Below are 26,814 nucleotides of genomic sequence, written 5' to 3' on the forward strand. Positions count from 1 at the left end.
ACATTAATGTTACAATCATGAGTGTATTACAAAACGCCGGAATTGACGACCGGAAGCGCCATTTGAAGCCTTTTTCCGGTTTTGCTAGCCTAGCAGAAACATGTCAGGATGTCGGATGAGATACTTACTGTCCAAATTTGGCCATGAAGAAATAGTTCACTAGGTTAAAGATCAGAGTGAAAAGATTCATTATGCATAAACTAGATTAAAGAGCTTCCTGCTTTTCCCTCAGATTTTTTGTGTAAAATCGCTCCATCTTGTGGTAATCTCAGATATTACAACATGGTACTGCTAACACTCTACTGGACTAACCAGGAAATCACATCTAAAAAAAATAAAAATAAATAAATAAACATAAATAAATAAATAAATAATCACAATTTATTTCTAGAGTATTTAAGGCTAAAATAATTTCCATAATTTATTTTGCACATCTGACCTTTGTTTTAATTTGCCGTCATTTGTAACTGACTTTGTCCCTTTATGGTAAATAACTTTATTGATTAAATAAACATTATTTTTTCTTTGTGGGGTCAGAGATGCCAGAAATACCAAACTCACATATAGTAAACCTGCCTTTGTGGTCTTCAATAAGGATATGGAGAATTATATTAAGTAGATTTCTGGATCATCTATTAAGAAAGCTTTCAAAACTGTCAAAATGCTCTGCTTTTAAGATCTTCATATAAGTACCTTAAATTAACCCTTGTATTTGCTCTTTTTGTTTTGTTCTCCTTATCTCGCACGTTTTTTTTCATAGTTTCATACTGTACAGTCTTACAGCATCGATGTTGTAGCGTCATTAAAATACATTCAGTTAAATACACTTAAGCATTCATTTAGTTGTTCTAGCGTAAAAAACGACATGGAAAAAAATGTCAGTAGTAGCAGGCTAGTGCCGAAACTCCATTAAAAATACTGAGGTAAAATAAATTGTCATTTTTTAAGACATGGTGGGGGACAATGGAATATAATGCAGTGCTTCTTGTCCGGTCTGAGACCCACTTTATATCGTATAGCAATCAGGCAGTGGAGATCACAGTGTTTTAAAGAAATCATACCTTAAACATGGCGATCTTATAATGGAAAGACAGCTCACAGGAAGCCCTGGTGCTGGCTGACTAGCTGAAAATTAAAAGTCCTTGTGCGTTTACTCCATTAAATCAATCAAGTCAACCATTTTAGCTCTTACACATAAAAAACAGGTCAAAGTTCTTGTTATTTTGTAGTTTATTTTTCAAACTTATTTGAGTCTCTTGAATGAAAAGGACCCTTTTTTTCCAAAGACACACCAACATTACATTTGTACTTTAAAATACAAATGCTGGAGATCAGTTTGTTCTCTCGTTTTAGTGCAAACCTTCCAATAGGAATAAAACCAACAACAACAACGTTACCTCGATGGACACAAGAACTCTGGACGAACAATTTACAAAAATGTACCTCGGTTTTTAGTTCAACTTATACAAGTTGCAGAACAACAGACCAAATAATAATAAAAACAAAAAGTTAACGTCATTCTCTGCAGCTCAGCTCACACCAAAATAGGATTCACTTCCTTCTGGCGTCAGTCTGACTTATTTTAGTAAACACTTTTAACATAGCAAATTAGCTAACCCGCAGCTTCAGAACTCCAAAGAGTTGAAACTATGATCAGGCGATTTCATGGTGAATATAAAATTGAGATTGGCATTTGTTAAAATAATTGGCGGCCACGTCTAGATGCACAATGGCTGATGACGAATAACAGGAATGCTAAATGTTAGCAATGTTCAAAATATTAAGAAAACCGGAGAGAATATGACTGCAGCAACGACAACAGAATAGCAGAAAGAAATCTGAAACTCCACATTTGGTAATGTGCTCTAATCTTCCCTTAGGAGGAAAAAAAGAAACAATCAAACAAAAGAAAACATAACCACTAAACATTTGAGTTCTAGGCCAGTGTTTCTCAACCATGTTCCTGGAGGACCACCGACACTGCAAGTTTTGGTTGTCTCCTTTGTCTGTTACACCCAATTCAGGTGTCTCAGTCTCTGCTAATGAGCTGGTGATCTGAATCAGGTGTTTGGTTTAGGAGATCTGGTAAATCTGCAGAGCTGGTTGTCCTTTAGGAATGTGGTTGAGAAACACTGTTCTATACGATAACTTATCAGATACAGTATGTATGCTGTGAAGCTGCTCGAGAAAAATACTTTCAAATTACTCTAGAAATGACTTTATGGGATTTGATTTAACTTGTGCGTCTTCACAAGAACTTTACAAGCGATAAAAACATCTGAACAGGAAATACGAGCATCTGATCGGACTAATTCTTCGTTAGAGTCCTTGAAAAATGCTGTGGTCTTCCTTTATTTTATTACAGCAGGGGAGCAATCTTATTCAGCACCAATGAAACATTTAAGAGAGTTTTTTTTTAAGATGTTTTAAGTTCTAGTGGCTTCAAATGCTGGTTGTTCTCAAAAAAAAAAAAATAATAATAAAAATAAAAATCAATAATCCCCCCAAAAAATCCATCTCTAACTGGTGCCGTCACTTTAAAGATGAAGGTCGCTTGTGATAAAGAGAAATTGGTCTCTGAAAACCTGAAAGGACGAAGAGAGAGATAAATATTAAACAATTAAAGGCAAATTATTAGCCATCCTGTGAAATATGAAGAGCACATTTTAAACATGATAGTTAACGCATTTCTAATGAATGATTTCATTAATCTGGGTCATGATGACAGTACATAATATTTGACTATATATATTGTTCAAGATACTAGTCTCTAGCTTAAAGTGACATTTGATGGCTTAACTACAGTAGTCTCAAACTTAATTCCTGGAGGGCCGCAGATCTGATTTTAGCACCAAACACCTCCAACTCACACCTGCTTAATAGTCTCTAGTAGTCTTGAACACCTTGATTAGTTGAATCGGCTGTGTTTGATTAGGGTTGGAGCAAAACTGTGCAGAGCTACGACCCTCCAGGAATCCAGTTGGAGACCTCTGCTTAACTAAGTTAATTAGGCAAGTCATTGGACAACAATGCGTTTACATGGACATCAGTAATCTAATTATTTGCCTTATTTAAGACAATAATATGATTAATCTTTTTACATGAGTTGCTTTTCTGAATGTTCCTTTCATGATCCTGTTTTACATGTTACAGCACATAATTGTGTCACCACACAATTCACGTTTCCTCTGATGTTTTATGTAATTTCAGGAGTTTCATTTTTAATTTGTCGACTTTAACCCAAGGTTTCTGCAGGTTTCACAGAGTTAAATTTAAGACATTTGTAAGATCATTATGAATGGAAATTTAGACCAATAAAAGGCCTAAAAGGCTAAGAATTTTTTTTTAAATGGCCCAGATGAAAAAGATTTGTATTTGTCCTATCAAAACAAATATATCATATTTTAACACATTTAGTAATACACTAATACATTATCATTAAAAAATTCAATATTTTAGATTTTATTTCTTAGCAAAATATTTTAAATATTGTGTAAAAACAAGCAAGCTCTATTTTTATCCATACACTTTTTTCCAAGATTAACTTTATTAATAATAATAATAATAATAATAATAATAATATTAATAATAAAAGATAAATAAAAACGAATAAATGTTTTAAAAACTATAATAAATTTAATCTATGAACAATGTGTCCAGGTCGGTGTCCTCAGCAGTAAATACATGTAAACAAATGTTATTGTAGGAAAATTAAACCATTATAATAGAGTTAAAAATGACCTTTTAAATAAAAATGGTAAATTTTATTGAGATGATTGTTGGTGATTGTGTGGGTTTTGGCGAGATTTGATAGCAATACATGAACAAAGGTAAATTAAGACCTGTTTAAAAAAAAGATTTAAGACCTACAACATATTTCAGTAAATTTAAGACCAAGTACTAAAATCTGGATTTTGAGATTTAAGACCCTGCAGAAACCCTGTAACCGCAGTTCAGCACTTTCACTTTCATTCACTTCATTTCATTTTATACACCCCCCATGCCGCCCCCACCCACATCACAAACGAAAAATTGGACGCATGAGTATGAATTGCTGGAAGAGTGTTGTTTTAATGGAATTTGAGGTGTCTGTGGTCCTTCGCTGACTTAGTAGGTGCAGAGAATAGTGTCAAACAGCAGTGCGTGTATGGACCATCCTGTTGCAAAATGCAGCGAAAATCCTACATGACCGTAATAGTTTGATTGCAGTGTTTACATGTCTCTGATGCACTTCAATAATGCCAGTAAAATCTGCATTTCTGTTTAGTTCGATTATGACTTTAGTCGGATTAAGGTAATAAAAAAAGATATAAATATTGCTGTTTACATGATAGACTCTTAATCACAGTATTGTCTTAAGGTTTTAAAATCAGATTATTGGTGTCCATGTAAACGTATTCATTGTTCAAGATACCAGTATTCAGTTTAAAGTGCGATTTAAAGAATTAGGAAAGTTATTGAATAACAGTGGTTTGTTCTGCAGAAAATCTGAAACAATCATGTCTTAGGGGCCGATCACACTGAACGTGCCTTTATATTCCAAAACCGCATGGCGCACCCTCACTGCCTTTTTTGTTGCACTTTTTATATCATGACTGAATCAGCTGCATGTTGTGTGAGTGTTGCTGCTGCTGTTAGTATAATTTTAATATTTAATAATATTGTGAAACTGAAGATTTGGGAAGTCATACAGCTACGGATAACTCAAAACAGTAACCACTAGTCTTTCCTTTAGAAGTCTCCGTAGTCATCTTAACAGACGGTAAAAGTGCGAGACGCAGCAGGCGGTTAAATCGTGAGGCGTGCAGGATGCATCGGCAGCGTGCAAAACACTTATGGCTGTTAGTAAATCGTTCAAAAAAGGCGCCTCTCAACGCAAAAAACGTGTTCAGTGTGATCAGCCCCTTAACGGGGCTAATAATGTTGGCCTTGAAAGTTAGGATTGGCCAAACTAAATTAAAAATCCGGCCAAACTAAAAGAATTAAGACTTTCTCCAGAAGAATTATAGGAAATAATATGCAAATCTCCTTGCTCTGTTAAACATCACTTAGGACATATTTAAAAAGTAATTTCCATTTTACATTAGGGCTAAAATTTGGCCTTCAATGATATATACACACACACATATACATACCATACACCGGAATATCATAGTGAGGAAATGCATGATACAGTTGAAGTCAGAATCATTCGCCCTCCTGTGAATGTTTTCTTTTTCTAATATTTCCCAAATGATGTTTAACAGAGCAAGTAAGTTTTTACAGCATTTCCTATAATATTTTTTCTTCTGGAGAAAGTCTTTTGTTTTATTTTGGCTAGAATAGAAGCAGTTTTTTTTTTTTTTTTTAACTATTTTAAGGTCAGTATTATTAGCCCCCTTAAGCAATTTGTTTTGATAGTCTCCAGAACAAACCATCATTATACAATGACTTGCCCAATTACCCTAGCCTGCCTAGTTAACCTAATTAAGCCTTTAAAATGTCACTTTAAGTTGAATACTAGTATCTGGAAAAATATCTTGTCAAATATTATGTACTCTAATCATGACCGATAAAAGAAATCATTATAAAACTATTACGTTTAGAAATGTGTTAAAAATATCAAAAATAGGGGAAAAAATATAGGAGGTCCAATAATTGTGACTTCAACTATATGTATACCATAATATCATAGTGAGGAATTTCATAAAATGTCAAAGCTCTGACCTTTAGAGTAGTTCTGCGATGTCCCAATGAGCTCATAACTGGAAAATCCCACCTCAGTCGTCAGGAAGGAGAAGAACTGCTCTGGTTTTAACCGGATGCTGTGGTAATTCTTACAGATGGCCTCCTGTTGAATTACACAGCATGAAGATAAAGTGCATGTAGTTAAAAAAACAACAACGTTTCTCAATTTCAAGTGACCAAATTGATAAAAGGCTTAAAATAGCATTGCTAAAATGGAGTATTGCAGCTTTTGAGTGACATTTTGATCAATATGTAAATGTGCCGCATGTTCAATTGAATCAAAATCAGTGTAAAGGCTTTCATAGACAACATAGTTCATTTCTTTGACAAGTTGTGTCACAAGCAGTTCACAGTTTTAATCCATGTGTTGTTGGGGATGTTTTCATTCACTCTGGTGTAATTTGAGTCTTAATTTGGCCACAACTTTCTCTGAGTTTCAGTACATTTTGGTGACAAATCTTATTGACACATATTTTGGAAAATGCCATTATGCATTCTTGATTGTTGCTGGTTTTCCATGTTGAAGATGATATGCGAGCATATACACTGCTTGACAAAAGCCTTGTCATCGATCCCAGTTGTAAGAGAAACAAATAATAACTTGACTTTTAGTTGATCATTTGGAAAAGTGGCAGAAGGTTGATTTTTCTGATGAATCATTTGTTGAACTGTATCCCAACCATTACAAATACTGCAGAAGACCTATTGGAACCCGCATAGAACCAATATTCTCACAAAAATCAGTGAAGGTTGGTAAAGAAAAGATCATGGTTTGGGGTTACATTCAGTATGGGGGCGTGCAAGATATCTGCAGAGTGGATGGCAACATCAACATATTTGAATGATTCTCTAGCGTAAATGTCTAAAGTGATGACAAAACAGGTGACTTTACTGACATTAAGAAAAGGCTGAACTGCATGAAATGCCATCAGTCTACAGAGATATCGCACAGTATTTCTGTTGCAAGCGGGGGATCACAATATTACCATGGCATTAATACAGCACTACAACATACAAAAAAAAGATCGACTTAGAAATTCATTTACCCGTTTAATAAGGATTTAATCAGCTGTAGTTTGAAAATTACGCTGGTTTTCTCTTAGGGCTTATTATACTGTCTCGGTCGACATCTTGTGGATTAAACATAGTCAACTGTCTTTGCTCAAAGACAGGCTAAGGGCTGCAGACGTGCCGTCTGTCAGAAATCTTTAAATATTTAAAAATAGGTACTATCCTTATTAATAAACTGCATAGTTGCAATCTGAACAACTACATTCTCACCTAAATAGCCTCAAAAGTACATTTTGTTGGCCAAAAACAGTGCAGAGAGTGTCCTTTGCTTGTTGTTGTATGTGGGCGGAGTAATACACAAGGGTGACGGGTGAAAAGGCGGGTCGAGTGGTGTTTCTGACAGAATATCGCACAGCTATCAGTCAAATTTAATAACCAGACAGAACCGTTGTAGAATTATTTATTTATTTATTTATATATATATATATATATATATATATATATATATATATATATATATATATATATATATATATATATATATATATATATATAATATATATATATATATATATATATATATATATATATATTTATATATATTTTTTTTTTTTTTTTTTTTTTTTTTGTAATTTATTTTAATTAATTTATTTATTTATTTATTTATTTATTTATTTATTTATTTATAGCAAATGTATATATACAGTTAAGCACAAATTGAATTTTTTCTAATATGTGCCGTTTAACAGAAAGACATTTTTCTTAGTATTTTTCTGTTATATCTTCTTTCTGGAGAAGGTCTAATTTCTTTTAGTTTGGCTGAAAGAAAAAAAACTAAACTGTAGTATTAGACTTAAGATATAGATTTTTCTAGATAGGCTACATAAGCCACTATTGTCCAAATGACTTGCCTAACTAACCTAATAAAACCTTTAAAATGTCACTTTAAGCTGAATACTTGTATCTTGAAAAATATTTAGTAAAATATTATGTACCATCAATATGGCAAAGACAAAAAGGAATGAGCTATTAGAAATTAACTATTGAAAATATTGTTTAAAAATGTATTATAATAAATCTATCCATTAAACATTATATTTTACTTATTTTTAAATAAATAAAATTCACAGTAGGACTAATATACATCTTCAACTGTAAAAAACTCAGGTGTGCATTTTTTATTTTCATATTAAATAGTCCTTAAACACTAGAACTGGATGTCATGCATCTTAAATGTTCAGTGATGTGATGAAAATGTTATGGCCTTACGGTGAGCTTCTTCCTTTTGTTGTAGGAGCTCCAGGGCTGGGGCTCCAGAATGAAGAGTCCTCCCGGCCGAAGGTGCTTGTATACCCTGTGAAAGAAGCGCTTGAGTCCTGCATCCCCCCAGTTCAGGTGGACCCATTTTGTCACACTCAAACACAGAACCACGTCGTACTCCTCCCTCTGTGTCTGCAGCAGCACATCACTCTCCAGCACATAGTTCCCCTGTGGAGGTCAGACAGACAGACATGGAGCCAGATCAATCTCAAATATAATACACTTGCAAAAATAAAACTCATACCTGCATTGCACAATTCACATTTACAAAATCCAATTCAAAACACAATTCATGAATGCACAAATCTAATTTGTAAGTGAATTCATAAGTAAAAATCATTAATATTTCCCCAAATAAATTGGATGTGTGCATATTTATGAACTGTTTTGAATTTACGAATTGTTTTTGCGTATTTACGAATTGGATATGCGTATATATGAATTGTGTTATGAACTTAAATGCATTAGCGCATTTACGAATCGTGTTTTGTATTTTCGAACTGAATTTGCATATATACAAATTGTGTTTTTAATCTACGAATTGGATATGCATATTTATGAATTGTGTTATGAATTTAAATGCATTAGTGCATTTACGAATCGTGTTTTGTATTTTCGAACTGAATTTGCATATATACAAATTGTGTTTTTAATCTACGAATTTGATTAGCAGATTTATGAATTGTGTTATGAATTTAAATGCATTAGCGTATTTCCGAATCGTGTTTTGAATTTTCGAACTGAATTTGTATTTATACAAATTGTGTTTTGAATCTACGAATTGGATTTGCAGATTTATGAATTGTGTTATGAATTTAAATGCATTAGCGTATTTACGAATCGTGTTTTTAATTTTCGAACTGAATTTGCATATATACAAATTGTGTTTTGAATCTACGAATTTGATTTGCAGATTTATAAATTGTGTTTTGAATCTACGAATTTGATTTGCAGATTTATAAATTGTGTTTTGAATCTACGAATTGGATTTGCATATTTATAAATTGTGTTTTGAATCTACGAATTGGATTTGCATATTTATGAATTGTGTTTTGATATTTTGAATTGTATTTGCGTTTTTACAAATTGTGTTTTGAATCTACGAATTGGATTTGCATATTTACAAATTGTTTTGAATTTTCGAATTGAATTTGTGTATTTACAAATTGTGTTTTGAATTTACAAATTGTATTTTTGCATTTAAGAACGGTTTAGAATTTATGAATTGGCTTTGCATATTTATGAATTGTGTTCTGAATTTGAATTGTTTTTGCGCATTTGCAAATCGTGTTTTGATTATGAATTGGATTTGTGCGTTTATGAATCGTTTTGAATTTACCAATTGGATTTGCATATTTATGAATTGTTTTTTGAATTTGAATTGTTTTTGTGCATTTCTGAATTGTGTTTTGAATTGTCAAATTGGATTTGCACATTTCCAAATAGTAATTTTAATTTTCGAATGGCATGTGCATTTCCAAATTGTGTTATGAATGTTTTAATTGTGTTTTGTGTATTTACGAATTGTGCTTTAAATTTACAAATTGGATTAGCAGATTTATCCATTGTTTTGTGCATTTAGGAAATGGATTTGTATATTTATGAATTTTGTTTTGAATTTACGAACTGGATTTGTGTTTTTACGATTCGTGTTATGTATTGGATTTGTGTATTTATGAATTGTGTTTTAAATTTTTGAATCATATTTGCGTATTTACAAATTGTGTTTTTAATTTTCTAACTGAATTTGCATATATACAAATTGTGTTTTGAATCTACGAATTGTATTTGCATATTTATAAATGGTGTTTTGAATTTTCGAATTAAATTTGTGTATTTACAAATTGTGTATAGAATTTACAAATTGTATTTTTGCATTTAAGAACGGTTTTGAATTTATGAATCGGCTTTACATATTTATGAATTGTGTTCTGAATTTTTGAATTGCTTTTGCGCATTTCCAAATCGTGTTTTGATTTAGAATGGGACTTGTGCGTTTATGAATTGTTTTGAATTTACCAATTGGATTTGCATATTTATGAATTGTTTTTTGAATTTGAATTGTTTTTGTTCATTTCTGAATTGTGTTTTGAATTTGAATTGTTTTTGTTCATTTCTGAATTGTGTTTTGAATTGTCAAATTGGATTTGCACATTTCCAAATAGTAATTTTAAATTTTCGAATTGCATATGTGCATTTCCAAATTGTGTTATGAATATTTTAATTGTGTTTTGTGTATTTACGAATTAGCAGATTTATGAATTGTTTTGTGCATTTATGAAATGGATTTGCATATTTATGAATTTTGTTTTGAATTTATGAACTGGATTTGTGTTTTTACGAATTGTGTTATGAATTGGATTTGTGTATTTATGAATTGTGTTTTATATTTACAAATTGTGTTGTGTTATGAATTTACGAATTGGATTAGTGGATTTATGAATTGGGTTTAGAATTTTCGAATTGCGTTGTGTATTTATGAAGTGTTTTAAATTTACTAATTGGATTTGAGTATTTCTGAATGGTTTTGAATTGAATAAGCATATTTATGAATTGTGTTATGGATTTAATTGGATTTCTATATTTACAATTTGTGATTTTAACGAATTGAATTTTGTAAATGTGAATTGTGTATGAATTTTAATTTAGCAAATGTATCATTTTTGAGACTGATCTGGCTCAATAGACAGAGGGTTAGAAAACAGGACAGACAGGTGCTGCATGCCTTAATAGTAGTGTTTAAATACAACAGATACATCTTTTAAAAAGTTATTGTGCCACACCTATTTCCTTCACCAGCACAATGCGAGATACCTCTAAGATGTTGTTTCTGTCCTGCAGTTATTAAAGGGATAGTGCACCTATAAATGAACATTTCCTCATTTACTCACACTAAAATGGTTTTAAACTTTGAGTTTCTTTCTTCTGTTGAGCCACTTCCTTCATACACCACAATTATTTCCTTCACATGCAAAATGCAAGATACCTCTAAGATGTTCTTTCTGTCATGCAGGTATTAAACAGAGTGTGCCTAAAAATGAAACTTTCCTCATTTACTCACACTAAAGGGTTTCTTTCTTCTGTTGAACACGAAACAAGATAATCTGAAGAATGTTGGAAAACAAGCAGCTATTGACATCCATAGTAGGAAGAAAAAAAAATACTATGGAAATAAATGGCTGCTCCTTTTATGAATGTTTTGGGTGAACTGTCGCTTTAGGGTAAAGTGGGTGCTTTTTCCATTTAGTATGCTGTGGAATATTCTTGATCAAAACAAATAGTTACAACACACACACACACGCACACACCTATTTCCTTCACACCACACTTATTTCCTTCACATGCAAAATACCTCGGAGAGACTGTTAAAGGGACAGTGCCCCCCCAAAAAAAGAAAGCTTCCTCATTTACTCACACTCAAGTGATTCTAAACTTTGAGTTTCTTTCTTCTAATGAACACAAAACAAAATACTCTGAAGAATGTTGGGGGAAAAGCAGCCACTGACATCCATAGTAGGAAGAAAAAAAATTACTAATGAATGAAGGCCTGCTGTTTTTATTAGTTTTGCGTGAACTGTCCGTTTAAGGTGATGTGGGTGCTCTTGTAAAAAACATGCATGCAAAACTGTTAGGTACAACACACAGAAGATAGTATAGGAAGAAAAGTCTATTTGTTTTTTGGGAAAATTGTCTCTAAGGTGATGTGGTTGTTTTTATTCCACTATACGGTGTTGCTGAATATTCCTCATCAAAATAAATAGTGGCAACACACACACACACGCACGCAAAGTTGCAAAACACAGAAGGTTCTCTTAATTATGTACACTCCTCGGCCAGTTAATTAGGTACACCTGTATGCTCGTTAACGCAAGTTTCTAATCAGCTAATCACATGACAGCAACTAAATGCATTTAGGCATGTAGACATGGTCAAGACGATCTGCTGCAGTTCAAACCGAGCATCAGAATAGGGAAGAAAGGGGATTTAAGTGACTTTAAATGTGGCATGGTTGTTGGTGCAAGACAGGCTGGTGTGAGTATTTCAGAAACTGCTGATCTACTGGGATTTTCACGCACAACCATCTTTAGGGTTTACAGAGAATGGTCAAACAACAGAAAATATCCAGTGAGCAGCAGTTCTGTGTGCGCAAATGCCTTGTTGATGCCAGAGGTCAGAGGAGAATGGCCAGACTGGTTCCAGCTTATAGAAAGGCAACAGTAACTCAAAATAAGCACTCGATACAACCGAGGTCTGCAGAAGAGCATCTCTGAACACACAACACGTCCAACCTTGAGGCGGATGGGCTGCAGCAGCAGAAGACTACACCGGGTGCCTCTCCTGTCAGCTAAGAACAGGAAACAGGAAAAAGAACAGGCTACAATTCGCACAGGCTGACCAAAATTTGACAACAGGACAAGATTGGAAAAACGTTGCCTGGTCTGATGAATCTCACTTTCTGCTGCAACATTCGGATGGTCTGGTCAGAATTTGCAGTCAACAACATGAAAACATGGATCCTTCCTGCCTTGTATCAATGGTTCAGGCTGGTGGTAGTGGTGTAACAGTGTGGGGGATATTTTCTAGGCACACTTTGGTCCCATTAGTACAAATTGAGCATTGTTTCAATGCCACAGCCTACCAGGGTATTATTTCTGACCATATCCATCCCTTTATGACCACAGTGTACCCATATTTTGATGGCTACGTCTAGCAGGATAACGCATCATCTCAGACTGGTTTCTTGAACATGACAATGAGGTCCCTGTTCTCAAATGGCCTCCACAGTCACCAGAACTTAATCCAATAGAGCACCTTTGGGATGTGGTGGAACGGGAGATTCACGTCATGGATGTGCAGCCGACCAATGGCGTGATGCGATCATCAATATGGAGAAAAATCTATGCCATGAATGATTAAGGAATAATAATAAAGTGGCCAGTGAGTGTATCTGTTGGTGTGCTCCAAAACAGTGACAAAATTTGCATTTAGGAGATATAAGATCGATATAAACATGTAAAGCGTGTAGTTTGTCACTTCCGTCTAAATGAATCAACGTTTTTTTCCACATCACTTCATAATTCAGTTTCTCATCAAAGCTTGACCAATCAAATGCTCTCTAGTGTCTGACATACCCCGCCCCTTCAAGACGCCTCTCATTTGCTTTTCATTTGATGCACTTGAGCTCAACCACTCTCACTGGCAGAGCTGCGATTAAAAACAACACACTATTGGCTACTTTTCAATAAGAAGAGAGACTACTCTACATCCCACCTATCTTAATTTTTCAGTTGAGATTACAAACCTTGAATAAAAATGCACATTTCAATGCACTTCACAGGACCTTTAAGTGGCTTTTGGATAAAAGGATTCAATGTAAATGTAGTTCAGTCTACGCCATTCTGCTTAAACATATTAAAAAGGGGAATAGTGCTTGTATAATGTATAGACATTTTAGAATGCTTTGCATAATTTATTGTAAAGTACTATTTTGTACAAGTCAGATGTGTTTATATAGCCCTTCATATGATGGCAGATTGTTCTTAAACAGCTTCATGACAATAAAAAAATAAAAAATAAAAAATAAATAAAAAAAAAAGAGGAAGCATTTTAATTATGCAAAATTCGTCAATTATTAAGCTCCACCGAAGAAAACGGGGTCATTATGTTGATTTAGTTTTACATTGAGGATGACATCAAACACACTAGATGCAGCATTTTGATGAAGCTTTGAAGAAAACTGTAACTCTCCAGTAGACAAACAAACAGCAGCAAACATGTTTTTAAGGTCTTACCTTAACAAAGGTCACGTTGGCAGGGAAATCTCCAGGAGGGAGACTGTGTGTGTTTGTCTCGGGCAAAGGGGGCCCAGCAATGGGTCCTCTTGAGATCCGGAGCGAGACGGGGAACGAATGTTTCCCATCAGGGAGATCTACCGATGCTCCATCCTCCACTTCTCCCCGATCAGCCTCCCTCTTCTCTTCTTGATTCACCTCCATTCCTTCGTCCATGCATTTATTCACTTCATCAACACGCTTTGCCTTTTTGTCATCCATAACCAAACTAGCTTTATCTTTCTCCTTTTCTTCTCCTGAAACCTCCCCTCGATCCCCCTTTGTATTTTCCCCAGAGCGTCGAGAGTGCTGTACTTGAACCTCAGAGAGGTAGTGTCTTATATTCTGTCGAGCAGCATGTATAAGCGATCCATCAATATCCAGGCCCACAATACTAGCTGGTCGCCAATTTTTAGCGATAAACAGAGTCAGATGACCAGTGTTGCATCCCAGATCCAACACATCCTTCCCTCTGAACCAATCAGGATTCATAACACGGATGCGAGGATCCTCGCTCATCCCTGGATTCCGATAACCGTAGTATTTGTTATAGTTACCGTATTGGAACTTCTTTTTGGGCTGTTGCGGGTTCTGATTGTTGTTGCTGTACTGCGGCCTCCATTGATTCGGATGCTGTTGCTGCCTATCAGAAACTCCACTTCGAGAGTTTGCTCCTTGGGATTCATTGGGTTGAAAATGTCTCCCAGACCTTTTCACCTCAGAAGAAGAACTGGAGTTTTCCGTTCTGCTGCCGGCTCGCCTGCGTTTGCGCTGCCTGCTTGATTGAGGGTTGGTTTGGTTTGCTGTTAAATGTGCGGTTGAGCCATCAATGGTTTTCTCCTTCACCTCATTGTCATTTATAGTTAAACTGGACTTATTTGAAGACTCAAAAGTCGTGTCCGACAGAGTTTGATCCTCAATTGCACTTTCTAAATGCAAATTTGTCATTGAGACCAATGATGTTCCATCATCCTTCACTGCTGCACAGCCATTAGACTCTGTTAAACCAATTCCTTCAGTGGAAACTCGTCCAGTGTTTGCTCCATGGTGTTTGTTTCGATGTCTCCGCCTGCCTCCACCGCTCTTCAATGGAGACACCAGCAGACTGTCTCCTGTGCTCAGGCAGTTGAGGTTGAGGGGGTCTGTGATATCTCTGGGTATCAAGATCTCAACAGGGTCTCGGTTTTTAGCTGGCAATGGTGAAGACTTGGGCGTCTCTGCATTGAGAGCCTTGTTAACCTCTTCGTCCAGAAGGCTGTTGAGGTTGAGTGGGTCAAAAATGTTCCCGCCCAGCAGGAAATTGGTTGGCAGGACTGACTCGCTTTCCGAGTTGGCTCGCCGTCGTCGTTTGCCATAACCTGGGTGTTTAAACCCAGCGCTCATAGTGTTGCGGCGCTTGTTTACTTTCTGCTGTGGTGGTTTGGTGCCATTGTGCGTTTGTTTAGATGATTCAGCACCAAGAACTGCACCTTCACTTGAAGCATTGTTATCGGCGGTAGCAGATTTCTCTAGCGACGCCTCACTTCCTGGGTCCTTACTGAGGTTTGTATCTGTGGTGTTCACGGGTGGATGGATCACACTGGTATCATTTCTGTTAGATTCTTGAGAAGTGGGGTCTGTTTGCCCCTCACAAGATAAAACAGTTTCTTTGTCAAATGACATCTCAATCATTTTTTTAGGCTGGCACTGATGGAGACATGGATCTGAAATGAAAGCATACAAGCAATCATCCATTAAAAATTCACAAAATCATCACTGTTGATCATCTTAAAATAACATTTTACTAATTGGATCCAATTAGCAAAGACAAATATATTGGTTACTACTACTCAAACCAATTTTAATAGCACATTATTTGGCCATATTTTATATGTGTGTAACAATTAGCAGAGAAAATAAAATGATTTTAGTATCAAGTCTAGGGATTGCGCTGCACAAAACTTTTTTTTTTGAGCTTTATAAATCAAAACATGTTTAATTAGCATTTCTTTAATGATCTATTTTTATATTTAATATTTATTTCAAGCAGGGCCGTACATTTTAAAAGTGTGTGTGTGGGGGGGGGGGGGGGGGGGGGGTGTGACTGTATGAAATGATTCGTTCATATAATTATTATTCACCTGTTTCTCTAATTCTCTAAATGGTCTGTCTCTAAATGTGAGCAGGACAGATCCCCCCCGGTTGCTACGCCCCTGATTTCAAGCAAACAATATAGATAACTTGTTAGCCATGCGGACTTTAGAGCTAGGCAGATATTATAGACTATGTATTCATTTTCTCATTCTCCTTTGGCTTCTTCCCTTATTTATCAGGGGTTGCCACAGCAGAATGAACCGCCAACTATGCCAGCATGTTTTATGCAGCGGATGTCCTTCCAGCTGCAACCCAGTACTTGGAAACACACATACACTCTCACATTTACACACACTCATACACTACGGCCAATTTAGTTTATTCAATTGACCAATAGCGCATGTCTTTAGACTGTAGGGGAAACCGGAGCACCCAGAGGAAACCCATGCCAACACGTGGAAAACATGCAACAGAAACACCAACTAGCCTAGCTGGTTCCAGTGACCTTCAATCCAGTGAACTTCTCGTTGTGAGGCAACAGTGTTAACAGAGTTTTTTGGGGGGCTTCGGCTCAGAATTTACATTTTGGTGCATCACTCAGGCCATATGTACGAACACAAATGTGTGAGCATACTTATATATAATAAATATGTTTATTCAGTTTTGTGTATCTGATTTGCTGGTGTAATCTTAACCTATCAGTCGATGACACACATGTGTTCTCTAAATATTACACCAAAATATCAAATAAAAAAAAAACAAGCACTAATCTGTCTTCCAACTCTAGACTTCATAGTATATGAATCCCAAAAGTATAAATACATTTTCTTTAAGAACTCCTACAGCTTGAGATTTCTTTACAGTATATAAAACACCAAGATTTTCTAAATAAAAAGAGTTCAGACAAAAGAACTTTATTTATTTTTTTAATTGTTTATTGGATCTACATTTTAAAAAGCAATCATTATTTAGTCACACTTTACAATACTGGACATGTAGTTAATGTTGGATAATGTATTTACCAACATGAACAAACTATGAACAATAGATTTAAGTATTGATTCATGTTTATTAATGAAAATACAGTTGTTTACTGCTTATTTTAACTCACTGTGCATTGACTAATGTTAACAAGTACCTTGCATTAGTAAACGTTGAATTATGATTTAAAAAATGGCGTTCAACCATTGCTCATTGTTTGTTCATGATAGCAAATAACGTTACATTAATGTGTGTATTATATAGTGTTACCAAAAATTCCTATGAAAATAAACACTCCTCTAGAAGTTTTGTTGAGTGCTAGAACAGCAATCAATATTTAAACCAGTTATTAAACAAAATAAAAGCTATAAAACGACAAGCATAAAGCTAATCATTACCAAACAGCACAACAATAGAAAATTGAGGTGGAGTTGGTTTTATATTCGCACATTCATTCAGCGACAATTTATGGCCACGGTACTTTGAATAGTCAGTCTGAAATTGCATGCAATTATGACTGCAAAGCACTATTTATTTGACTCTGAACTAAGGTTGCATGATATTGCAAAAAACTAACATAGCAATATTTTGTTTTAAGCGATACATATTGCGATATAGAGTGTAATTTCACCAGATAAAAATGAACATATCTATTAGGAAAGAATTCATAGAGTTAGACTGATTGGGATGAGTTTGTAGGGCATCGCATCTGCATAAATTATAATAAACCAATCACAAGCATTGATAAATACAGTGGAGCAATGACATAAATTAAATAAACAGTATTTGATGGTTTTCTTGGTGTCTAGCATTGTGTAAATAACACTGTATAGTCTTCATCGTCTACGATTAAAAAAATATTCATTGGATCTACTGAATTTTATTAAGGTAAGTGGTTGCAAACAATTTATATGGGTTGAATTTAACCAAACAAATTAAACTGAACTTTACTAAATTTGTACAAATTATTAAGTTAACTTAATTTGTGTACAGTGTACAATCCTGACTTGACATTGCAGACTCTGCAATAAGACTATTGCAGATGCCCACATTGCGATATCAATGCCTTAACAATATATGGTGCAGCTCTACTGTGAACAATGTTGTCCTTTGATAGTCATTGGATGCTTATATGATTTCCTATTTAAAATTTGAAAGAATACTTTTCTGAAAATCTATCATCAAGAAGAAAGTCTAAAGGTGCAAATGTGAAACCAACTTTACCTCAATCAGCTGAAACTAATATCAGGTCCAAGCAACACTGAGGTAAAGTTGGTTTCATATTTGCATATTCTGATTTTCTCCTTAATAATAATGTCATAATGATTTTTCCCATTTAGAATTTGCTAATAATACTTTTATCAGCCAATGACAACAAACGTACAACATTGTTTACAGTCAATTAAATAGTGCTAATGTTGTGCTGAAGTCATAATTGCATGTGATTTCAGACCGAATATTCAAAGCAGCATGGTAAACAATATAGGAACCATGTCAAGCTGTCACTGAGCGAATGTGCAAATATTAAACCAACTTTACCTCAATACTCTTGACACATGTTGCTTGGGTTGAGGTAAAGTTGGTTTTATATTCGTACTTTATCCTTTATAATAACAATATAATGTCATAAAGTATCATTAGCAAATTCTAAATGACAATAAAAGTACAACATTGTTTACAGTCAATTAAATAGTGCTAATGTTGTGTTGAAGTCATACTAACGTGATTTCAAACCGAACATTACAACGTTAATACCTTACCATTGTAAACAATATAGGGAGCTGCATGTCACAAGTTGTCACTGAACGAATATGCGAATATAACACTAACTTTACCTTAAAAACCCAAGCAACATGTGTCGAGTGCGTAAAAGAAAGTGAATGTGTAGATTAAGCATCGTCCACCCACCTTCACTGCGCCCGCCTCCTCCTCGACGCCGCTGTTATTATTGACAATTCGTCCAAGCCCCGCCCCCAAGCGTCATCGTGAATAAAAAAGACGGCACAGTAAAATCAGCTCGAAAGAAAACAGAAGAGAGAAAGCGAAGGGATACCTAAACAGGATCAACACACAGCCCGGGGCTCCAACTCTCTCCGCCCTCTCTTAAAGGCACACAGCCCCGCGCCTGCCTCCCTCTCCGGCGGACGGGGGAAAAAAGCGCACAGCGGCTGGGTCAGAATAACGGCTTCGGTCCACACACATCCCGCCGCTGTCCGCTGACGTCAGCTTCACAATCAAAATAACACATTCACAGGACACGCCCCTCAAAAAATAACGCTTGTGGTTTACGGACGAGCACTATTTCAGGATATCAGCAAGGCTTTGTGGAGATATTGATCACAGTGATCGATTTCTGTGTGTTTTATAAGCCCTAACTGCTCAGTTAAACTACTGCGCTTACTCGGGTGAACTTACTAATGAGCTGCAGAATCTCGCTGTGAGAATCGGGGCTTTCGGAGCTTTATATATTCGGAGTGCCTGCTGATAAGCAGCTGAAGCAGCCAATGAGACGCGCGTATTCTGCAACCTCTTGTTTTATTATCCAATCGTGGAATGTGTGGGGCGGGATTAGCCTAGATTCTACTTTATAGGCGTTCTCAGCATTAGCCTGTACATAATGGTTAACTTTGTTTAAGAATTTACATCACGTTTTAAATTGCGAATACACAGCGTTTATGTTATTATAAATAAATAATGCGTGTTTTATTTAGTTTCATTACTATGAGAGAGTAATTTTGTTTAATTCTGTTTTGGACTGTTGTTGATAAATTGCACACTTTCTTACAGGCGAGCGCGGGATGCCTCTTTGCTTTCCATCCTGCATGTAAATAAACGACATTTTTGACACTTGATTGACAGCTAGCGTCCTATAATACGTATTCTGCAGCTATATACTGATGAGTAATCTTTCATTAGCTGTTTAACTTCAACGATTTGTTGTATTTTATATTGACTGCGATGTGAGCAGAAGCGTCTTGGTTCCCGCCCCCGCGTGTGGTTGTTGCTCGCAGAGAGTCTGGGAATTGTAGTCCATAGAACCTGCTCGTGCCCATTCGCGTACTCGTCAAAATTATAAATAGAAGTTGAATTTTATGTAGATATTGACGTTTGTAGACCTAGAAAGAGAGCATAAGCAATTTCTGTTTCAGACTGTTCTCATTGTTATGCTAGGAGCTGTCAAAGTCAGTATAAATGAACTTGGAGACGTTAACGAGAGTCAGGTATGTCTTCAAGATTAACGTTACAAGAAATATCATTATGTAGGTAATGTATAACCCGAGTTAAAATATTAATGTGGGTGCTGCTTGTGTTTACAGTGACAATTCTTTCAGCATTGTCCGTTTGTAAAGGTGACAGTAAGTCTCTTTAACCAGCAGAGGGCAATCTGACTCTGCTTACACGTTTATTCCTGCCATTTTTACTTTTAGTGATTATTTTAATCAGTGATGTAAAGTAACAAATTACAAATACTCAAATTACTGTAATTGAGTAGTTTTTCTCAGGAATTGTAATTTAATAAGTAGTTTTAAAAATGTGCAGTTTTACTTTCCCTTGAGTACATTTTTAGCGCAGTATCTGTACTTTTACTCCACTACTTTCCTTCAACCTGCTGTCACTACTTGATTTTTTCTTGTCTATAGGGATTAGAAAAATCAGTCCTGTGATTCCTGTCCAATCAAATCACACATAGAAGGTAAATCGCATCATAATGAACTATCACATGGGTGATTTATAATTGCAGGAAACTGTTTGGAAGCATTAAAAGTGTCCAAGAAGATGTTCAAAATCTTTACACGCATTGACCCAGACACTGTTTAGATGCATGTCACTGATGAGAAGATGACAGATGTTTACTGTATGATGACCAAAATGGCCAAGTAGGCACAAGACATAAACATGACGCCAGATTAACATTGTACGTCAACGTTGTGGGGACGTTGCATTTTGTTCGGACATCGGGTTTACATCAGAACTCAACATCAGGCTGACATCAATGTCCAACGTCCAACCCAAAATCAAACAAATGCAAACCTCTAATGATGTTACAGCTTGACGTGTGGATGCTACCACTTTGACGTCTATCAGACATTGGATTTGGTTTTGGTTGATATTAGACGAATAAATGTCATTATTTGACGTCAATATGACGTTGGTTTAAGTTGTTGGTTCAACGTTGGATTTTGGTCACTTTCCAACACAACATAAACCAAATATCAACATCAACCAAATTTCAACATCATTTGATGTCATTATTGGACGTCAAAACCATGTTGTCCTTAGACGTTGAATAGACATTGAATTTTGGTCACCTGACATCACAACCTAAATCGAACCTAATATTAATGATGTTGTGTGCCTGCTGGGCAATAACTAAATGCACTACAGAATGTTACGTTTACACACATTAAATTACATGTAAATGCATCAGCTTTTTACAGCCTCATACTCGCTACTCTTGAGTACTTCTGAAAGATCTACTTTTTACTTTGAGTAATATTTACAACAGATACTTTTACTCTACCCGCACTACATTTTTAGTCAAGTAATGGTACTTTTACTCTAGTATGATTTTTCAGTACTCTTTCCACCACTGATTTTAATATATATTGAACAAAGTAAACAATACAACTATAAATGGTCTGATACAAAGGCAAACTTCCCTAATAAGACAACAGACAAGCATCATAAAAAGCAAGCAAGGGTTTTTCAGCAAGTTCAAGCTGTTCTATTGAATCACAGAGAATTGAGGTATTTATTTCATCCGTTTAAGCCGCAGAAAATAAAGATATAGTTCTTTGTGAAATACATGAAATTTTGGAGGGATTTTTAAGAATCTGTTCTCATTTAACAAGAACTTCCCTAGAATAATAATTATGTTACCTGCCAACAACTGTTCCTATTCTTATGGACAACTTGAAACACAGAGCATCTTGTACAGTTGCTTGTGCCTTTTGGGAAGATTTGATTTTTGGCTATTTTCTAAGTTTGAAGACTTACACACTTTTACTTTTTTTATTAGTGCTTGAACTGACAATACAAGAACATCCGAACAAAGCAAGGAATTTCCTGCCATTATTATCCAGGAGGAAAAGATGTGATACCATGTTTGGTAAGTGATTACAATGAAATTTACTATGGAAAAACAAATCAATTAGGCTTAAAAGTGAAATAACTATACAATAAATGGGCTACAATAATAAAAGATAAACTGTATTTTCAAAGGTTTTCAACATTTGTATATCTCCTGAAACAATATATGCGAATAAAGCTGAAATGTATTTATTATTATTATAGAATTTTTATCCTGGCGGTTCATTCCGCTGTGGCGACCCCTAATTAATAAAGGGACTAAGCCAGGCATGGGCAAACTCGATCCTGGAGGGCCGGTGTCCCTGCAGAGTTTTGCTCCAACACTAATCAAACACACCTGAACACCCTAATTAGTGTCTTCAAGATCACTAGAAAGCTACAAGCAGGTGTGTTTGATTAGGGTTGGTGCAAAACTATGCAGGGACACCGACCCTCCAGGATCAAGTTTGCCCATCCCTGGACTAAGCCAAAAAAATAAAATAATTAGTGAATAAATTTTCATCCTTTTTTCATGTTAAATAAATTATTAGTATGCAATATGGCTATGTACAACTGGCCATGTACATTATCCCATACATAAATATAATTATCATTTTATATCATTTATTAATTTTCCTTCGGCTTAGTCCCTTTATACGCCACAGTGGAATGAACCGCCAACTTATCCAGGATATGTTTTACACAGAGGATGGCCTTTCAGCTGCAACCCTGTACTGGAAAACACCCATACACACTCATTCACACACACACACACACACACACACACACACACACACACACACACACACACACACACACTATAGCCAATTTAGTTCATCTAATTCTTCTATAGTGCATGTGTTTGGACTGTGGGGGAAATCGGAGCATCCGGATGAAAGGGTGAGAACATGCAAACTCCACACAGAAATACCTACTAACCCAGCTAGGGCTCGAACTAGTGACCTTCTTGCTGTGAGGCGACAGTGCTAACCACTGAGCCACTGTGTCACTCTATAATTATATATCCCTTGCATTGGAAAGGCAAGATAAAGTTCTGTATACTTATAAACAGTGTTGAGATGCTGAGCTTTTACGTTTTTGCATCGCACATAGCAAAAAATAAACAAACTTAATTTCATATTTGAACATGACAGAGGCCATACATGTGTTTTAAATGTACAATATCTGATTCCCCCTAGTGTTGTTTTCCCAGATGTCAAATGCAGATTCAACTCAACCCTATAAATCACCTTTTTGCTCTTTTTTATTCTAAATTATAAAACATTAATTGGTGCAATAATGTCTAAGAGTTTTACACATTTTAAAATGCTTCTTTATTTATGTTGATGCAATTGATTTGTTTCTCAGAAAGCTGCGATGTTTATGATGTCTGCATTTATTATTAATTTCCATAGATGTGCATAAGTGCTCCTGCTTGCTTTATCTTCTTAAATGAAAATGCATTCTTTTCAAGGGCTAACATTCTGTTAAAAACTGAAAATTCTGCCATCATTTACTCAACCTTCACCTTCTTTTTTCCAATGAACACAGAAGTTATTTTGAAAAATGTTGGAAACCGGTAACCATTGACTTCCATAGTATTTGTTTTACCTACGGATTTCAGTGGTTACAGGTTTCTAACATTCTTCAAAATATCTTCTTTTGTGTTCAACATCAAAAAAGGAGTTTGTAACCACTTGAAGATGATTAAATATTAAAGTATCTGCGTAAATATTACATTCAGAATAGTTTTTTCAGACCTTACTTTGTGAAATATCTAAAAGATTAATGGCGATACTGTTAAACTTATTTATTTAAATCCAATTGTGAAGAAACGAGTCATTCAAAATAACAAAATTATATAAATTTATCAAGTGACAAAACTGTACAATTAATTTATAATCTACAAGAGGGAGAAAATAAATAAATATATTTACACAATCTTTATACAATAAAAACTTTTAGTTTGGAAAATAGAAAGTTCTACAGCAAATATCCAGAACACATACATGAACTCTGAAAACATTTGATGATACCAAGACATCTTTTCCAAACAATCCTTAAAGGGACAGTTCACTAAAAACAGAAAATTCTGACATTATTAATACTCACAAACCTGTTTGAACACAAAAGACGTTATTTTGAAAATGTTGGAAACCTGTAACCATTGACTTTCATAGTATTTGTTTTTTCTATGGAAGACAATGGTTACAGGTTTCTAACATTCTTCAAAATATCTTACTCTGACTTCAGTATCAAAAAAGGAGTTTGTAACCACTTGAATATGATTAAATATTAAAGTATCTGCATAAATATTACATTCAGAATAGTTTTATTACTTAGTGAAATATCTAAAAGATTAATGTCGATACTATTAAATTAATTTATTTAAATCCAATTGTGAAGAAACGAGTCATACAAAATAACAAAATTATATAAATTTATTAAGTGACTAAAACCTGAAAATTCAGTCATCAATACTTACAAACCTATTTGAACACAAAAGAAGTTATTTTGAAAAATGTTGGAAACCTGTAACTATTGACTTCCATAGTATTTCTTTTTCCTGTGGAAGTCAATGGTTACAGGTTTCTAACATTCTTTAAAATATCTTCTTTTGTGTTCAACATCAAAAAAGGAATTTGTAACCACTTGAAGATGATTAAATATTAAAGTATCTGCGTAAATATTACATTCAGAATAGGTTTTTCAGACCTTACTTAGTGAAATATCTAAAAGATTAATGGCGATACTGTTAAACTTATTTATTTAAACCCAATTGTAAAGAAATGAGTCATACAAAATAACAAAATTATATAAATTTATCAAGTGACAAAACTGTACAATTAATTTATAATCTACAAGAGGGAGAAAATAAATATATTTATTTACACAATCTGTATACAATAAAGACTTTTAGATAGGAAAATAGAAAGATAGGAAGACAGAATGTGACTCAAGTTAGAAAGCAAAGACCCCAGAACACATACAGTACATGACCTCTGAAAACAACTGTTGATATAGCAAGACATCTTTTCCAAACAATCCTTAAAGGGACAGTTCGCTAAAACCTGAAAATTCAGTCATCAATACTCAAACCTGTTTGAACACAAAAGAAGTTATTTTGAAAAATGTTGGAAACCTGTAACTATTGACTTCCATAGTATTTGTTTTTTCCTGTGGAATTCAATGGTTACAGGTTTCTAACATTCTTTGAAATATCTTCTTTTGTGTTCAACATCAAAAAAGAATTTGTAACCACTTGAAGATGATTAAATATTAAAGTATCTGCGTAAATATTACATTCAGAATAGGTTTTTCAGACTTTACTTAGTGAAATATCTAAAAGATTAATGGCGATACTGTTAAACTTATTTATTTAAATCCAATTGTGAAGAAACGAGTCATACAAAATAACAAAATTATATAAATTTATTAAGTGACAAAACTGTACAATTAATTTACAATCTACAAGAGGGAGAAAATAAATATATTTATTTACACAATCTGTATACAATAAAGACTTTTAGTTTGGAAAACAGAAAGTTATACAGCAAATATCCAAAACACATACATGAACTCTGAAAACAATTGATGATACCAAGACATCTTTTCCAAACAATCCTTAAAGGGACAGTTTACTAAAAACAGAAAATTCGGCCATTATTTACTAACAAACCAGTTTGAACACAAAAGAAGGTATTTTGAAAAATGTTCAAAACGTGTAACCATTGACTTTCATAGTATTTGTTTTTTCTATGGAAGACAATGGTTACAAGTGTCTAACATTTTTCAAAATATCTCATTTGGAGTTCAGTATCAAAAAAGGAGTTTGAAACCACTTGAAGATGATTAAATATTAAAGTATCTGCATAAATATTACATTCAGAATAGTTTTATTACTTAGTGAAATATCTAAAAGATGAATGTCGATACTATTAAATTAATTTATTTAAATCCAACTGTAAAGAAACGAGTCATACAAAATAACAAAATTATTTAAATTTATTAAGTGACAAAACTGTACAATTATTTTACAATCTACAAGAGGGAGAAAATAAATATATTTATTTACACAATCTGTATACAATAAAGACTTTTAGATAGGAAAATAGAAAGACAGAATGTGACTGCAGGACTCAAGTTATAAAGCAAAGACCCCAGAACACATACATGCACTCTGAAAACAACTGATGATATAGCAAGACATCTTTTCCAAACAATCCGTAAAGGGACAGTTCACTAAAAACAGAAAATTCGGCCATTATTTTCTAAAAAAACAGTTTGAACACAAAAGAAGTTATTTTGCAAAATGTTGGAAACCTGTAACCATTGACTTTCATAGTATTTGTTTTTCCTATGGAATTCGATGGTTACAGGTTTCTAACATTCTTTGAAATATCTTATTTTGTGTTCAACATCAAAAAAGGAGTTTGTAACCACTTGAAGATTATTAAATATTAAAGTATCTGCATAAATATTACATTCAGAATAGTTTTATTACTTAGTGAAATATCTAAAAGATGAATGTCGATACTATTAAATTAATTTATTTAAATCCAACTGTAAAGAAACGAGTCATACAAAATAACAAAATTATATAAATTTATTAAGTGACAAAACTGTACAATTAATTTACAATCTACAAGAGGGAGAAAATAAATATATTTATTTACACAATCTGTATACAATAAAGACTTTTAGATAGGAAAATAGAAAGATAGGAAGACAGAATGTGACTCAAGTTAGAAAGCAAAGACCCCAGAACACATACATGAACTCTGAAAACAACTGATGATAT

At 34.4% G+C, this 26,814-nt stretch overlaps 1 protein-coding gene across 1 annotated transcript; it reads right to left on the bottom strand.

Moving 5' to 3' along the window:
• Window positions 1-1,212: 1,212 nt before the first annotated feature.
• On the bottom strand, window positions 1,213-19,368 carry mepcea (methylphosphate capping enzyme a). The gene is made up of 5 exons (XM_056458815.1): window positions 18,852-19,368; window positions 13,851-15,592; window positions 8,008-8,226; window positions 5,707-5,830; window positions 1,213-2,585 (listed from the first exon to the last, which is right to left on the bottom strand). Exons 2-5 carry the CDS (start codon window positions 15,558-15,560, stop codon window positions 2,533-2,535), a joined length of 2,106 nt encoding a protein of 701 aa, XP_056314790.1. The 5' UTR covers window positions 15,561-15,592; window positions 18,852-19,368; the 3' UTR covers window positions 1,213-2,532.
• Window positions 19,369-26,814: the final 7,446 nt, after the last annotated feature.

This window comes from Danio aesculapii, chromosome 5, assembly GCF_903798145.1.
Source record: "Danio aesculapii chromosome 5, fDanAes4.1, whole genome shotgun sequence".
NCBI lineage: Eukaryota > Metazoa > Chordata > Actinopteri > Cypriniformes > Danionidae > Danio > Danio aesculapii.

Bases quoted from the DNA above. Each gene is read 5' to 3' on its own strand.
- mepcea (XM_056458815.1), bottom strand. From the start codon at position 15,560: ATGATTGAGATGTCATTTGACAAAGAAACTGTTTTATCTTGTGAGGGG. The intron at 8,227-13,850 runs GTAAGACCTTAA...TGACCTCCACAG, and splicing joins CCAACGTGACCTTTGTTAAG to GGGAACTATGTGCTGGAGAG. The intron at 5,831-8,007 runs GTAAGGCCATAA...GTAATTCAACAG, and splicing joins ACAAAAGGAAGAAGCTCACC to GAGGCCATCTGTAAGAATTA.